Source organism: Papio anubis, chromosome 2, assembly GCF_008728515.1.
Source record: "Papio anubis isolate 15944 chromosome 2, Panubis1.0, whole genome shotgun sequence".
NCBI lineage: Eukaryota > Metazoa > Chordata > Mammalia > Primates > Cercopithecidae > Papio > Papio anubis.
In genome coordinates, this window is record NC_044977.1 from 46,510,734 (window position 1) to 46,525,956 (window position 15,223).

Consider the following 15,223-nt stretch of genomic DNA (forward strand, 5'->3'; position numbering starts at 1 on the left):
TCACACGTAGCCGGTTTTGGGTTCGGTGTAGGGATGGGGCGCAATCTCTGCTCCCCGGGCCCTTGAGGAGCTTGCCTCAGGTCCCCTCGCCTTCCTGCGGTTTGGAGTGTGCGGCAGAGGCCAGGTGCTGCACCAGGGGCACCAAGACGCTGCCCAGCCCTTGAGGAGCACCCAGCCCCCTGCCAGAGGCAGGCGTGTGAACCAGTGATTCGCTGCACGGCCAGGCTTCCATTCCTGGGGGGTGCCAGTGGGGCCCAGGAAAGGCGTTTTGGGCAGAGAGGACAGCACGGGCAGAGGCCTGGGTTTGTGGCCTTGGTGTGTGCTCTGGGGGCAGGGGACACATGAGGTGCCTGTGGACAAAGCAGACAGCCCTTTGCTGGACTCCTGGCCCCCCATGGTCGTTGCCTGCTTGTTTTGAGCCCCCAGGAAGGCCCCCGTGCACACAGCAGCTTAGAGCAGCTGGCCGGGAGGAGAGGATGCCCCAGGGGAAGGCCCGCAAAGGTGGGCACTTTTTCTCAAGAGCAGGACTCCAAGGCCTTCAGATCCAGATTCCCTAGGACTGGTGGGGAGCAGGGCCACTGGGACCACCTCCCATGACCCCCGTTGTGGGGGAGGCGGGGTGCCAGGTGCAGCTCTCTTTCCCCGGCTGCTGCTGTGAGCCACCGGGCAGGATAGCAGCGCCACACCCCAACCTGCCTGAGCCATAGCAGGATCTAGTGCAGGAGGACTTGGGGGGATTGGACTCTCCCTTGTGGGGAGGGCTTTGGGGGCCTTTGTTTCTCAGGGTGAGAGGGAGCTGTGGTGTCACCCAGGCCAGGAAAGGAAAGGGGACACTGCTGGCTTGGCGTTCCACCAGGCGGCGATCCCCTCCTGTCCAGGACACGAGCCCCTGGGCTGGGGCTCCTACCCGCGGCTGCCAGGTCTCTCTCTGCCTCTCTCCCTGGCTAGCCCCATCAGCATCCCAGCACTAGTCCAGTCTCCCCCGCCCTGGCTCTGGCTCTGCCTCAGCCCAGAACAGCTTTGGCCATGCCGGAGAGCCACAACCGTTCTTACTGCCCTCTGCACAGCCAGTGTTTCCCACCCCAGGCCTTTGCTCCTCCTATTCTGGCCCCCACCCCCACCACGAATGCCCACCTGCACCAGCTTCCAGGCTACCTGGTCCCAGAGCAGGTGGAAAGGCCCTTGAGGACTTTCCCCGGCCACAGTGGCCAGCTCTGCTCCTCGGTAGAGTACAGCATCTGCTGCTGCTCCCCTCCCAGCCCCAGCATGGCCCCTTGGCATGCTGGCACCTGGCGCCTGGGCCCAGCTTTGGAATGAATGCATTTTTTCCTGGGCAGACCCAGGCCTGTGAGAGTTGAGCCCTGCAGGCTGGCTGGCCAGCCCAGTCTCTGGAAGCTCAGAATTTGGGCCCTGTCCTGCTGGGACTAGTTGGGTGACCTTGAGTCTGAGCCCCAAGTCTTATACCCCTAAGGTGGAAGAAGTGGCCCAAGCATTGTCAGTGGCCTTTGTTAGATGCTGGGCATGAGGGACCCAGCCCTAGGCTTGGGGCTCCCCCTTTCTTGGCCGGCAGCCCTGTGCCCGCAGGCAAGTCCCTTCCCAGCAGCCTCTTTTGGGGCAGTAGGGTGAGGGTGGGGCTTGGGGCGGTGGGCCCAGGGCCAGGCTGGAGTTTGGATGGTGGCTTCTTAGCCTGGTGCCTCCTGTTGAATATAAAAAGTAGGGCCCATAATTGCATTAAGACGTGTATAATTATCCCAGAGGAGGGGAGAGCCCAGCCCCTGGTAATTGCAGGCCTGCTTTGAACTGATAAACGGTGAGTGATTCATGTTTTCTTTGGAGTTCACATGTGCTCAGCTCCCAGCCCTGGCCCCACTGCCACTGTGAGGAGCCTGCTCCTGGGTCTTCCTTGAGTTCTGGGGCGGGGGTGGGAGTGGGGACTCCTCCCTGCTGTTCTTGGGGAGCTGTCCGGCAAAGGCAGCTGGTAGTCTGCTGGGAGCACCCTGCAGTTCCTGCTCTGGGATTCCAGCCAAAGCTCTTTGCTTCTGAGAGCCTCGGTTTCCCCACCTGAGCAGTGGGTGTGTGCTGCACACACACTGGGCAGTGGGTGTAGGGAGAGTGAAGCAGGAGTGGGGAAGCATGGGGGCTGCCGCCCCCAGCCCTGGCTGGCCCTCCGCATACCCTTCATTCATTCGCTCACTTTTATTGTCTTCCTGGGCCCCTGGTTTGGCTTGAGGATGCAGTGGCAACCACCCGGAGCCAGGCCTTGCTCTCACAGGGCCATTCTGGAGAATGGGAGCAATAAGTAACAGAGACCCTTAATGAGTCCTGTGCTGCAGATGAGAACCGGGTGACTGAGCGGGGTGGGGAGTGGAGACAGTGGTCCCAGAGGCCTGGGGGAGGGGCAGGCAGCTCCACATTGCATGTGGGCACCAGGCATAGAGGCTGATGGGACTGTGCCCAGCTCCCCAGTAGACTTGGAGAAGGCATCCATCTTCAGGCCTCAGCTTCCCCATCTATAAAATGGGGCCAGACCATACAAAGGGTGTCTGGGATGGTGTGTGCAAACTGGCTGGCTAAGGCTTGAACTCAGGACTCAGGACTCTCAGCCTTGCTGTGGCCGGCTCCAACCAGGAGTGGATGAGAGGCCCCAGCACATCAGGCACATCCAGGGCAGCAGGCCCTACTGGCACCAAGGGGGTGGCAGCCCAGGCTGCCACCTATCCACAGTGAGAACTGCTGCCTGTGTGGCCTGGGCCTCCATGTCCTCCGTGGTGCCTGTGCTGTGGGCTGTCAGGGCATGTTTAGGGGAGAGGCAGGGCTGTGGAGGCGGGAGTGAGCACTAAAGCCCATCTGTGTCAAGCTTCTGTAGGGGATGGTGGTGGAGTATGTCCCCACCAGCCTCAGGCAGGGAGCTGGTGCCCACCCTGGGAGTACAGAGCGGTGGGGAGGGTCCTGCTCCTCAGGGTATAGGGAGGTTCTGGGTGAGGGATGCTCTCCTCAGGCCCTTGTCACCTGCCTTCCTGTTCCTGGCCTTCACCAGTGATGGCAGGGCACAGGTGCCGACAGAGTGACCTCTTGCCAGGTGTCCTGGGGATGCCTGGTGCACCCCACAGCTTATAGGGCTTCAGGCCAGGGAGGTGCCCGGTTTGCCCCTGGCTCCTCCTGGTGGGTCAGGTCCTACCTCCTGGAGGTGGAGTGGGCACGCCCACCACAGGAAGGGCTCACACTGGGGGATCATGATATGGGATGGGCCATGCCTGCATTCACATGTCCTCTCCTGCCCCTTACCCAGGGCTGAAGCTTCCAGCACCATGATGCTCACCCCAGCAGGACCAGAGCTCCGAGGCCCAAGGCCCCAGCCTGCCATGCCGCTGCCACCGCGGAGCCCGCAGGTTCTCCTGCTACTGCTGCTGCTGTCACTGCTGCCGCTGCTGGGCATGTGGGCTGAGGCAGGCTCGCCCAGGGCAGGTAGGGGTTCGCAGCCCCCCTTCCGCACATTCTCGGCCAGTGACTGGGGCCTCACCCACCTGGTGGTGCACGAGCAGACAGGCGAGGTGTATGTGGGTGCAGTGAACCGCATCTATAAGCTGTCGGGGAACCTGACGCTGCTGCGGGCCCATGTCACGGGCCCCGTGGAGGACAACGAGAAGTGCTACCCGCCGCCCAGCGTGCAGTCCTGCCCCCATGGCCTAGGCAGCACGGACAATGTCAACAAGCTGCTGCTGCTGGACTATGCCGCTAACCGTCTGCTGGCCTGTGGCAGCGCCTCCCAGGGCATCTGCCAGTTCCTGCGGCTGGACGATCTCTTCAAGCTGGGCGAGCCACACCACCGTAAGGAGCACTACCTGTCCAGCGTGCGGGAGGCGGGCAGCATGGCGGGCGTGCTTATTGCCGGGCCGCCGGGCCAGGGCCAGGCCAAGCTCTTTGTGGGCACGCCCATCGATGGCAAGTCCGAGTACTTCCCCACGCTGTCCAGCCGTCGGCTCATGGCCAACGAGGAGGACGCCGACATGTTTGGCTTCGTATACCAGGATGAGTTTGTGTCATCACAGCTCAAGATCCCGTCCGACACGCTGTCCAAGTTTCCGGCCTTTGACATCTACTATGTGTACAGCTTTCGCAGCGAGCAGTTTGTCTACTACCTCACGCTGCAGCTGGACACACAGCTGACCTCACCCGATGCTGCCGGCGAGCACTTCTTCACCTCCAAGATTGTGCGGCTCTGTGTGGACGACCCCAAGTTCTACTCGTATGTCGAGTTCCCCATTGGCTGCGAGCAGGCGGGTGTGGAGTACCGCCTGGTGCAGGATGCCTACCTGAGCCGGCCCGGCCGTGCCCTTGCCCGCCAGCTGGGCCTGGCCGAGGACGAGGATGTGCTGTTCACTGTGTTCGCCCAGGGCCAGAAGAACCGTGTGAAGCCGCCCAAGGAGTCAGCATTGTGCCTGTTCACACTCAGGGCCATCAAGGAGAAGATTAAGGAGCGCATCCAGTCCTGCTACCGCGGCGAGGGCAAGCTCTCTCTGCCATGGCTGCTCAACAAGGAGCTGGGCTGCATCAACTCGGTGAGTATGGCAGGGGCGCCCCCTCCTCCTGCGGCCCCATTCCCTCCAGGGATGACAGCATCGGTGTCAGATGCATGCTCAGTGGTGCCTGCTGCGTGCTCGGCCTGCCTTTTGGCTTGGCCGTCCCAAAGGCTCAGCTAGGTAGGGCTGCCCTTTTCCATCCCCCAGAGAGTAGGTTTGGGCCCAGGGTGCTAGCCCCAAAGGCTGCTTCCAGCCATGAAGCTCTCTGGTGCCTCAGAAGATGGGATGACGAGGCCCTGCTGGCATAGTCCACAGCCCCCGGTCAGCCAGGGGCCAGCCACATGCCTGGTCCTGTGCCTGGTGCTTGCCTGCTCTATCTTGTCCCCATCCTACAAATGATCCTACAGGATCAGAGAGGTGGGGTAACTTGCCATGGGTCACACAGCAAGTGAGAGGCTGGGGCCAGAACCTGTCAGGTGAGCCCAGACACCATTTCCATGGAGCGTTTGCATCCTCCACATGGCCCTGGTGGCACCTGCCCGCTGGGCCCCTGCCTTTGCCCGGCAGTGGGAGCTGATGGTGCTCTGGTGCAGGCCATGGTCCATACCTTGCAGAGAAAGTGACCCTGACTCCAGGGAGCCACAGCCCCCTGGCACCTGTCCCAAAGGCACAGCTGGGGCTGGGCCTCTATACTGCTGCCTTTCAGGGAGCGTCTTGTTCACACTCCTGGGCAGGCTCAGAGGGCACGGGCTTTGCTTAGGGTGGAAAGTGAAGGGGCTGGGACTCGGCCCAGACCTGGGACCCCCGAGGCCAGGTACAGGGGAAGGCCTGGCCCTCTCTGGCTGTAGTCTCCCATGTCTGACCTGAGGGTGATGCTGGTTTTGTCCTCAGGGCAGAGTGGGACTGCAAGGGCTCCTCAGCCCTTCCGTCTCACATTCCCCACCTGTGTGAAGCAGGGCCCATGTGTGCTTAGCAGATGCAGTTGTCTACCCTCCCCTTGGCTTTTCAAGGAACGTGTTTTCTCTGCACCATGCAGATGAAGACACTGAGGCTTGGAGGGGCAGAGCCTGGGTGAAGCCCCACCACACTCTGTCTTTGTGCCCTGCCCCAAGGCTGGGGCCTGCTCTTTCCTCCCTGGGGACAGTTCCCACTGCCCCCTCCCACCTGTTCATTCCGTGTGGCCTAGCCCTGACCCAGCCTCCCCTGCTCCTTCCTCCTGAGCAGCCTGGCCTCTGCCAACGAACCCGCTGCAGACGAGGACCATCTGCCCCACTTCTCCCCACACCCCTTCCCTGCCTGCCCTGCCCTCTCCTTAGGCCTGGCGGTGGAGCAGCACCCCCTCCACGCTGGCCCCCAGCTGCTCCGGAACCTCAAGCTATTGATTGCTTTCTCGCGCTCTTAGCTGGGAGCCCGCCCTTTGCCTTTCAGGTGTGACCTGCTCCCTCCTGTCTTAAAGCCTCTCTGTCTGCACATCTCCTCTGGGGGCTACCCCCAACCTCTCTAGAAAGACAGCTGCACTCCCAGCCCTGCCCAGGGAGGCCCAGTCCTCCAGGAGAAGGCGCCCAGGGAGTGGCTCTCACCCTGCCCCTTCCCACAGCCCCTGCAGATCGACGATGACTTCTGTGGGCAGGACTTCAACCAGCCCCTGGGGGGCACAGTCACCATTGAGGGGACGCCCCTGTTCGTGGACAAGGATGATGGCCTGACTGCCGTGGCTGCCTATGACTACCAGGGCCGCACTGTGGTATTTGCCGGCACGCGAAGTGGCCGCATCCGCAAGGTCAGGCCTGGGTCAGGTGGGGTGAGGAGGGGGCTTGGAATGCAGTCCCTGCCTGGAGCAGGAGCAAAGGCTTGAGGCCGTCCCAGGTGGCGGGCCCAGTGCTGCTCTATGCTGTGGGAGGCTAGATCTGACATATGGGGGGCAGGGGGAATGTTGCCCTACACTGGGCCCAGTGACCTTGAAGGACCCCAGTTCCCCTCTGTGCCTCTGCCCATGACTGGCCCCGGGCCTGCTAATCTAGGACACTTTGAGACCACGCAGGAGCCTGTGCAGGGGCCCAGGGATGCTGAGGCTGGGGCCGGCTCTCCAAGGGCACTTGCTGACCTCCTGGGGAGGCTGCTGTGTGTGGGTGGTGAAGGCAGGCCTGCGCAGCCCCCTCCCCTCTGGGCCCTGCTCCCCAGCCAGGAGATCCAGTGTCTGCTGCCTCAGCACTCTGCTGGGCCGGAGGCCTTGGCCCTGCCTCTCCCCATCCCCTCTACTGGGCCAAGGGCAGGGCAAGGGTAGTGCCCCCACCTGTCTTTGGCTGGTGCTTGAGGAGCTCTAGCACGCAGCCCTGGGCCGGCCCCACAGTGGCAAGGTGAGGGCTGGGTGCTGCAGGGATGGCTGTCTGGTCTTCAGGGTTCTCCTTTCCTTCTCCAGAACGGTGGGCTGGACAGAGGCAGTGCAGAGCTTCCTGGAGGGCAGGGGTTGAGGGGAGCTGCCTGGGCTGGGGTGGGCACCAGGCTGGCCTGGTGTGGAGGAAGCTCGCAGAGAGACTGAAGGGTGGGGGTACCTGGGCATCCCAGCAGCCCAGTGGGCAGTGGTGGGCCCTGGGGGTGCATAACAGGTACCAGAGGCTGGTGCCAATGCAGATGTGGGCCTGCGAGCGGGGCTGGGCTGGGGGCTGGCCAGCGCTTGCAGCTCTCAGCCCCATGCCCAGTGTTGGGAAGGGGGCCTCCCATCTCTGCCATGGTAGTTGCCCTGGGAATGGTGGGGAGTCCTGCCCCTCCCTGGCTCTGTGATCTCTGGGGGGGGGATCCCCTGCAGCCTCAACTTCCCCTCTGAGAAATGAGCCAGATGTTCAGGCTCTGGGCTGGGGTGGGGGTTGCTGGTGGTCTTGGGGCCAATGGGGGCCCAGCTGCTGACTATAGGCCCCCCAGGGTGGGGGTGCCCTGGGGTCCTGTTGGTTCTGCTCACATTGGCTATGAGGCTGAGGCTGATGAGGGAAATCCTGTGACCCCTGAGTCGGGTCCTCTGCTGTGACCTCCCTCTTGGCCCCCATGTAGGGTGCTGCCCTGCGGCTCTGGTATGAGGTCCCCCGCCTCTGTCCTCCCAGCCTGCACTCCGTCTCCTCACACTGGGAGGCACACAGGGCTCTCGAGCGCATGGGGTGGGTGTTGGGGTGGGTTTTGCCAGGCAGAGGGCCTTGCCTGTGTGGAAGCCCAGTGCAGCACCTTAGAGACATTTCGTGGGGGCGCCCCAGAGCCTGTTATCCAGCCAGTGAACAGGTTCCTCTAACCCTACCCTGTTCCTACTGCCCGGCACTCACTCTTTTTTGCCCCAGGGGCACTGTTTAGGTCGGAGCTTTGCTGGGGGAGCAGCAGGACGCACAGCTGTTCCTCTGGGTGCCAGTTGGCCTGTTTCCCTGCCTCCTCACCCCAGTCCCACAGAGGGAAACTGAGGTACGGAGCATGGAACTGCGGAGTTGGGCTTGGGCCCATCTATGGGAAGAGGCTGCTTCTGGGATGAGATTCTGCCAACTCTTCCCCTCCCTCCTGCCCCCACTCCTTCTCCCAATTTTCCCCTTCCTACCCCGAGTCCTAAGGAGGGCCATTCTCAGGGAGGCAGGCAGGGGTGGAGCCTGTCCTCTGCTCCCTGGACCAGGCGCCTGCTTGAGTCTGGCTTTGTGGGCAGCTGCTGGAAGATGCAGCTGGGAAGATGGAGGCTGCATCCTCAGGGCCTGACATGGCTAGTTCCTGCCTGGTAACCCTGGCCGGGCCCCCACCCCTCAGAGCCCCAAGTTCTCAGAGGCTCTAGGTGCTCATACCTGCCTCCCAGCGCCCATCCTGTATACCGCCTCCCTCCACCCCCAAATAAGTCTGGGCTGGGTGCCGTGGGCCATGTGCAAGTGGATGGCACCCTTTGGGAGCATCTGGGGTCAGCTGTGCCCAAGGGTTCCTGGCCTGGCAGAATCTGTAATCAGGGACTTGGGTTGGAAGTTTGTTCGGAGGCCCCCCCAGGAAAGGCACACCTCTGCTTTGTCCCCCTGGATGCAGACACGGTCATGTCAGTGAAGAACCTGTCACCTGTACTCTTTCACCCAAATCCACCTGCTCTCAAACTGTCCAGCAGCTGGGCATGTCCCGTGCAGGGTTTTTGAACTTCAATGTCATGCAAATGGCTGCATGTCAGCGTGGGTCCTAGCCCTCTCCCGCCCACTCTGTGGCCCTGAGCAAGCCGTCTAGCCTCTCTGGGCCTTGGTGTCTCCTCGTACCATGCGGACCTGGCATGCTTGTGTGGCCTGGGGTGTGTGATGAGTGCTGACCGTGTGCCAGCACCCTGCAGAGGCCTCATAGCAGCCTGTCATCTGTTTTACAGGTGGGGAAACTGAGTGCTCAAGGCAGGTGCTCAGGGCTGCTGGCTCTTTCCTCCCTTTCTGTGGTTCCTTGGAGGAGGCTGGGCAGAGTTCTCTGCTAGCCTCGAGAGCTAGGCCCCTTTCTCAGTGACCCCCTCTCTGAGGAGCCCTTCACCACCCACTCCCACCTGTGCTACAGTCCAAGACCCTGGCTGTCTGGCCAGCTCCTGCCCTCGGACCTGGCTGGGGGCGCTGCTGCTGTGGGTGCGTTTCAGAGTGGGTGCCTGTTCCATCCGCTCTGCCTCCCTAGTTACCGTGGGGCCTTCAAAGCCTAACTTCCCACCACAGGCCACATGGGCAGAGGGTGCCCTGGGTTTGGAGCGAGGGGCCAGGAGGAGGGGATCTACCCTCACTTGTCCTGGGGCCTGAGTTCGAGTCCCACTCTGCTTGCCTTGGCTCTGTTGTGTCCTGCAGACTCCAGCGCGAGGCCTCTGGCCTTGCTCCACTGTGAAGGACGCTTGCTCCCTGCTGGCCACACAGGCCTCTTCTTGACCTGGCCTGGGGGCAGCAGAACTTCACTTCTCCTTGTCTCTCCTTGTCATCCTGACCCAGCCTGTGTGTGGGGTTGGCTGTGGTCCAGGGTCCAGAGCCAGGGTAAGGAGGGCCATGCTGAGCCCCACCCCCAGGCTGCCCTGCCTCCCTCTTGCCCTCAGGGCCTTGGGAGGGGCCGGACCCCCAGGGCTCCCTCCTGCCTGTTCACATAGGGCTCCTCTTCCCCTGAGGCAGCTGGCCTGGCTATGCTCTCAGAGCTCAGGGCCCCGCCTCCTGCCCTCTCCACTTGGTCTGCTGGAGCTGGGCCCTGGGGACCCCCAGCCCACGCCTGACCCAGGGGCAGGCCTGCCAGGCTGACCACTCCCCGTCTTTCCCAGGCCGGTCCTTTCCGGACTTTAAAAAGTGTCTGGGGAGCTCCAGAGACTTGGCTGGCCCCAGGCCAGCCCCTGCCAAACTGTTGTGTAAAATTGTAGCCAATTAATTTAAGACCTGCCAACTTAGGCTATAAGGCTAACTAGGGGTGCCCCTGTCCCCCCTCCTTTCACCAGAGCCCTGCCTGGCACCTGCCCCACCCCCACAGAGGCAGCGTCTCCCCATGGGGTGCCTCTCTCAGCGAACTTCCTGGGCCCTGCTCCCAGCTCCTCTCGTGGCCTCTGGGGACCCCAGACCGTGTCAGGAGCTCCCAGGAGCAGCCCCTTGTTCAGGTCCTGTAGCATCAGCCCAAGTACCCCCATGGGAGGGGAGAGCACAGGCCCCGGCCTCCTGCAGAGCAGGTGCCATCCTTCTACAGAGGGAAGCTGGGGAGAGCCTTGCCCTGTGGGCCGGCTGAGGGGCACCCGAGGCCAACCTGCTCTGGTCCTGCTGCTGCTGCAAGGCAAAAGGAGCTGCCTCTGTCTGAGTCCCAGTCTGCCCATTCTGGAAATGTAGGCCCAACTGCCTGGGCACCCGGTTTTTCAAGAGATTCTGGAAACCTGTGTTTTGTGTGAGATCTCTTGATTATTAAATGTTGGCAACGAATCCACGTTTTAAGAGAGTATAACAGGACCAACTCAAGCATCCCTTTGGGCCACCAGGACCTGCACTGTGGCCCTGAATAGCTCAGGGAAGCCACCCACCTGGGTTATGGGGCATGGCCCTGGTGAAGCCCCATCCTCTGGGGCCTTGGTTTCTTTCCCTGGGTGTTGGATACGTCTGGGCATACCCCAGGGAGGCATGGGGCTCCAAGTTCCTTCTGGAGCTGGCCCCTGATGAGCCATCACAGTATCTCCCTGCGGCGGTCCCCTGTGTGCATCCTGGCCTGGCTGGCCCCTGTCCCTGTGCTCATGGGCCCTCAGGACTCATGCTGCGGCACCTCCTGCAGCTTGCCTGGTCCACACCACTCTTCAGCACTTTGCGGGACCTGCAGCAGCTGGGTCTCTGAAGTGCTTAGGAGGCCTGTGGCATTAGTTGCCATCCATGAGCTTTGGGAATGGTGGCCTGCAGGGCCTGGAGCTGGAGTGAAGCCTCTGGAGCCCTGCACAGCGTTGGAGGTGTCCTCCGCCCGGCCGTCTTCCCCTCTGCAGATAGCTTAGCACCTGCTGTGTGCCTAGGCTACCTGGGGACAAGGAACACCTGCCCCCTAGGCCCCGCTGCTCTAGAAGCTTTCAGCATGCTTTAGAGGCCTCTTTGTACTCCCCTCATACCCCCGGACCCCAGGCAGGATTTTGGAATTTATAAGTTCTGGAAGTTGAGTGGCATCTCACAGCCCACGCAAGTGCAAGGCAGTTGGTGGCAGGTGCCCACTGTGGGGTTGGCAGCTTGAGCCTCATCAGGTCTGCAGTGAGCCTCCCTGTCAGGGTCTGTGCCAGGGATGTGGTAGAAGACCGTCCTGAAAGAGCTGGAGCCAGGGGGACAAGAAGTGTGCTGGCCATAGGCAGCCCTCACCCAAGGGAGGTGCAGGGCAGGACTGAGCCCCCAGCCCCGCCACGGGGAGGCTGCTGTCCCCCACCATTGAGTTTCATCTTGTGTGTTGTTGAGTGAGGGACGAGGGGAGTTGATTTCAGTGACTTGCCCTTGAAGCCTGCAGTCATTCTGAGGTACAGCCTCTGCTGCACTGTTGGCATTCTTGGGGGATGTGCCCCTTGCGCCTGCAGCATGCAGCCTACTCCCGAATCTGCAGGAGGGTCCCGTGCCCTGCATGGTCAGCCTGTAACAGACACCACATGGAAGTGACACACACGGAAGCGTGCATTGGGGGTGTGTCACGGGAGAGCATAGGCACCCACCATCCCCAGCAGCCCCTCCTGGTCCTTCCCTTCCCAGGGTGACCGCCCTGGCCGGCTCCGTCAATGCTGTGTGCTGCTATGTGGGCTCTGGGGTTGAGTCGTCATCTTTTGTTTGGCAAGACTCTTCCTTACCTGTGGGCAGCTGTGGTGCGTGCCATGTCCTCCTGTTGTGTGTTTCAAGCACACATGCCTGTGCATCCTGCCCACTCTGGATGGCTGTGGTGTTGCCAGTCCTTGCAGGCCTGTTGTAAGCACGACTGTGTGTGGATTCCCGTGGCAGAAGGATGGATTTCTGTTGGGTTTCAGCCTGGAAGCCAGGCTGTGGAGCCTCTGTGTTGTTCTGCCTTAACTCTCTGGGACCGCCTCTGCTGCTGCTGAAGGACTTGGTGGGGGCCTGTCTCAGTGCCCGGCAGCATGCGGGGTTGACGGGCACGAAGCACGTGCTCTGGGGAGGGCCACGGGGTCCGTCTTTGCTGTGCCCCCGCCAGTGGTCTTGGTGGGATGGGGCGGAGCCAGCTGCCTGTCGTGGCTGCTCTCTGTGGGGCCTGAGTGTGTGCTGCCACTGCCTGCCCAGGCCAGCAGTCCCAGTCCCCTTTGGGGGGCCATGCACGGTAACCTGTCGACATCTGTGCTTCCTGGTGAGCGTGTGCCACCCGCTTTCTGCCTCTCCTGGATGTGGTTGGCCACTGTGGGCCGAGCCATGAGGATGTAGGGAGCGACAACCTCCTGTTTGCCCTGTGGGCATAATGAGTGCCATCCCAGAGCTGGTGGTGCGTGAGGGTGCATAAGCATCCCTTCTGCTTCCCAGCGGCTGGCAGGGCCACCCATGGGGCACTCACAGAGGGCCCTGGCCAGTCAGGCCTAAGCCCGGGCACGGGTCCCTCAACACCGTTGATAAGATGGAGGCAGCAGTGGCTTCCCCATGCCTCGTCTTGTGTGTGCTCGGGCTCATGGCCAGCCTGGCAGGGGTGGCCTCGTGAGTATCCGCACTGGGCAGTCACCTTCCCCCACAGGCACATGGGGCCTGTGGTCCCAACCACAGCAGAGACCATGGTGTAGGAGGCCCTGCCAGCGCGCAGTGGGTATGGAGGCTGAAACAACCCAGGGGGCTGGGTGGTCTGCTGGAAGGGTGTTCTGGGGACAAGGAACAGGAGGGCCAAAGCTCAGAGGTGCCCCCGTGGGTGCTGGGAACCGCACTGTGCCTTCTGGGGTTTCAGGGGCTGCCTGTGCTTGTGTGGTGGGTCACTTCACCAGAGAAGGTGGCAGGACCAGCTGGATGTGGGGGTAGGTGCTGATGTGGGTCTTTGAGGGCCCAGGACCATGGGGTGGCACTAGGGTCAGAGCTGGAAGTGGCATTGAGGTCACAGGATGGAGGAGAGAGGGCACCAGGCTGCTGGTGGGTTTGAGAGAAGACACTGGGGCAGATGGTCCCTGCTGCCTGCGTCCCCACAGGACCCGTGCTGGTGACAGTCTGGCCGTGACCAAGCCCCAGGTTAGCCGGGAGCCCAGGCAGTGGTATGTGACCGAGGCGGTGCAGTCTCTGGTGGTTCCCACTAGCCGTGGCCTCACCAGCTGGGGCTAGGTTCCCCGGGCAGCTGTGCACATCTGCCCTGCAGCAGGGCCAAGCAGACATGCCCTTTGAAACCATGAGCTCCTGAATTCTCACACAACTCTGTGAGGTGGATGTTGGCAGATGAGACCAGGGGTTGGGGAGGTCCACTCCTTGCTGAGGGGTTGCTGCTGGGGCAGGCTGGAGCCTGTCTAAGGCAGCCCTGACTGTCCTTCACCTGCCAGGACCCTGACCTCAGTCTCTGCTCTCCCCTTTGTGCTCGGGGTTGGGGGTGGAAGAGGTGGGATTCCTGGGACACCCTCTACCCCAACAGGTGTGTCTAGCCTGATTCCAGCCCTCGTGCTTCCTGCAAATCCTGTTTTAATTACCCAGTTACTGCCAAGAGGAAATCACTAATTGCTTTTCCAGTATCCAGTTCCTCCTGGCCTTTCTGAGAGTGGTGGGGACCCAGGAAGGAGGCCTAGAACCTGTCTACAGCCGGAGGAAGGGGCAGTCCTGTGAGGGGTGAGGAGGGTCCGGGAGTGGGTTCACTGGGGCCTGTCTCAGCTGTGCAGTTCTGGCTGGGAAGGGGAGGGGCAGGTGGGCTCTGCGCCCCGGGGGGGTCCTGAGAAGTGAGGGCAGCAGAGGCTCCTGCCCCTCGAGCAGCCCTTCCTGGGACCCCCTCAGGCTGGGGACGGGTTTGGCAGCCGCCTCTGCAGAAAGGCTGAGAGGCGTGTGAAGCCTCCACACATGGGCACCTCCCTAGCTGCTGCCCCTGGTCTTTGCCTGTTCCCACCTCATCCTGTCCTTCTCCCAGCCCTGAAGCCAGGAGGCAGCTCCACAGGTGCATCCCCGCCTCACAGGCAGGGGAAGGGCCGGGCCCCTGGCTGCCATCACAGGGCATGCAGAGCCAGGCAACTCCCCTTGCCAGGTCAGGGCCAAGCCGGGCAGCCCCCTGCCTCCTGGCGGCTGGGGCGCGTGCCGGCCCTGGCACTTAGCCTGGGTGGCCCAGACATCCTCCCGGCACCCCCGCCTGCCCTCAGCCCGGAGAATGGGCCCTTTGTTGGCTCTGGGCGGGACGGACAGCTGACCTGGCCGGGCCCTCAGCTGCCCGCCTGCAGCAGTTGGCCAGGGCTGTGGTGGTGATGGGAGTGGGTACAGCCAGCAGGGCCAGCCTGGGGCCTGCAGTGAGCCCTGCCTGCTGTGTCCTACGGGCAAAGGGGTGGACCTACTCCCTGGCCTATCTGTGGGGAGGGTCAGGTGAGCCCCGTGGCAGTGGGAGGTGCTCAGTCCAGGAGTGAAGGCCATGCCTGGCCTGGCCCGGACACGGAGAGGCCTTGGGACCCGGCGCTTTGGGACTGCACTTTGGTCTCGGCTCAGAGCCCAGGGTCAACTCACCTGTGTGCATATAGGACAGGGACCCAGGGTTAGACGGTCCAGGCAGAAGTAGGTGGGGGCATCCCATGTCCTCCCAGCTAGGGGTGGGTGGGGGCCTGGTGCAGCCGAGGACCATATCCAGGGAGGCTGCTAGCTCTGCTGAAGCCGCTTGGGTAAAGGGGAGAGTCCTCTCAAGCATGGGGCAGCATGCATGGACAGCGCCAGCTCCTGGTTTGTGCTGGGAGGTGGGAGGGCGGGCTGTTGGGGCCAGTCGTGGAAGGTTCTGTTGGTCTTTGGGGAAAGATTTGCAGATCAAGGAGGTGACAGCTGGGGGAGGATTCCAGGGCATGCCTGTGGCCCGGCCCCACGCCCGGGACACGTCAAGCCTCTCGTTTGCCCTGCCAGCTGCCCAGCTGCTGTGGGAGGAGCTTCTGGGCCCAGCCACCTCAAGGGTGGGCTGCCTCCAGGCGGGTGGCCCGCGAGTGGACAGCTGTGGCCAGGGTGTGGGCGTCGGCACGTGGGCTCCTAGCTGGCATGTGCCTCACTGCCCTGCCAGCCGCTCTGGCCTCAGGCCCACCGTCTGTGCCCCTGCGCTCCGGTTCTCCTGGAATGCCCTCCTGCCGGGTG

At 62.6% G+C, this 15,223-nt stretch overlaps 1 protein-coding gene across 2 annotated transcripts in view; it reads left to right on the forward strand.

Annotated features, from left to right (window-relative positions):
- The first annotated feature begins 1,639 nt into the window (after positions 1-1,639).
- Positions 1,640-15,223, forward strand: part of PLXNA1 (plexin A1) — a 51,562-nt gene continuing 37,978 nt past the window's right edge. Inside the window, exons 1-2 of one of the 2 annotated variants that reach the window (XM_017955231.3) lie at positions 1,640-4,559; positions 6,118-6,300. In XM_017955231.3, the coding sequence (XP_017810720.2) occupies positions 3,234-4,559; positions 6,118-6,300 (1,509 nt within the window). In that variant the 5' untranslated portion in view covers positions 1,640-3,233. Of the gene's footprint in view, positions 4,560-6,117; positions 6,301-7,875; positions 7,962-15,223 lie in introns of those variants that run through there. The other variant, XM_009200165.4, reaches the window with a different exon arrangement.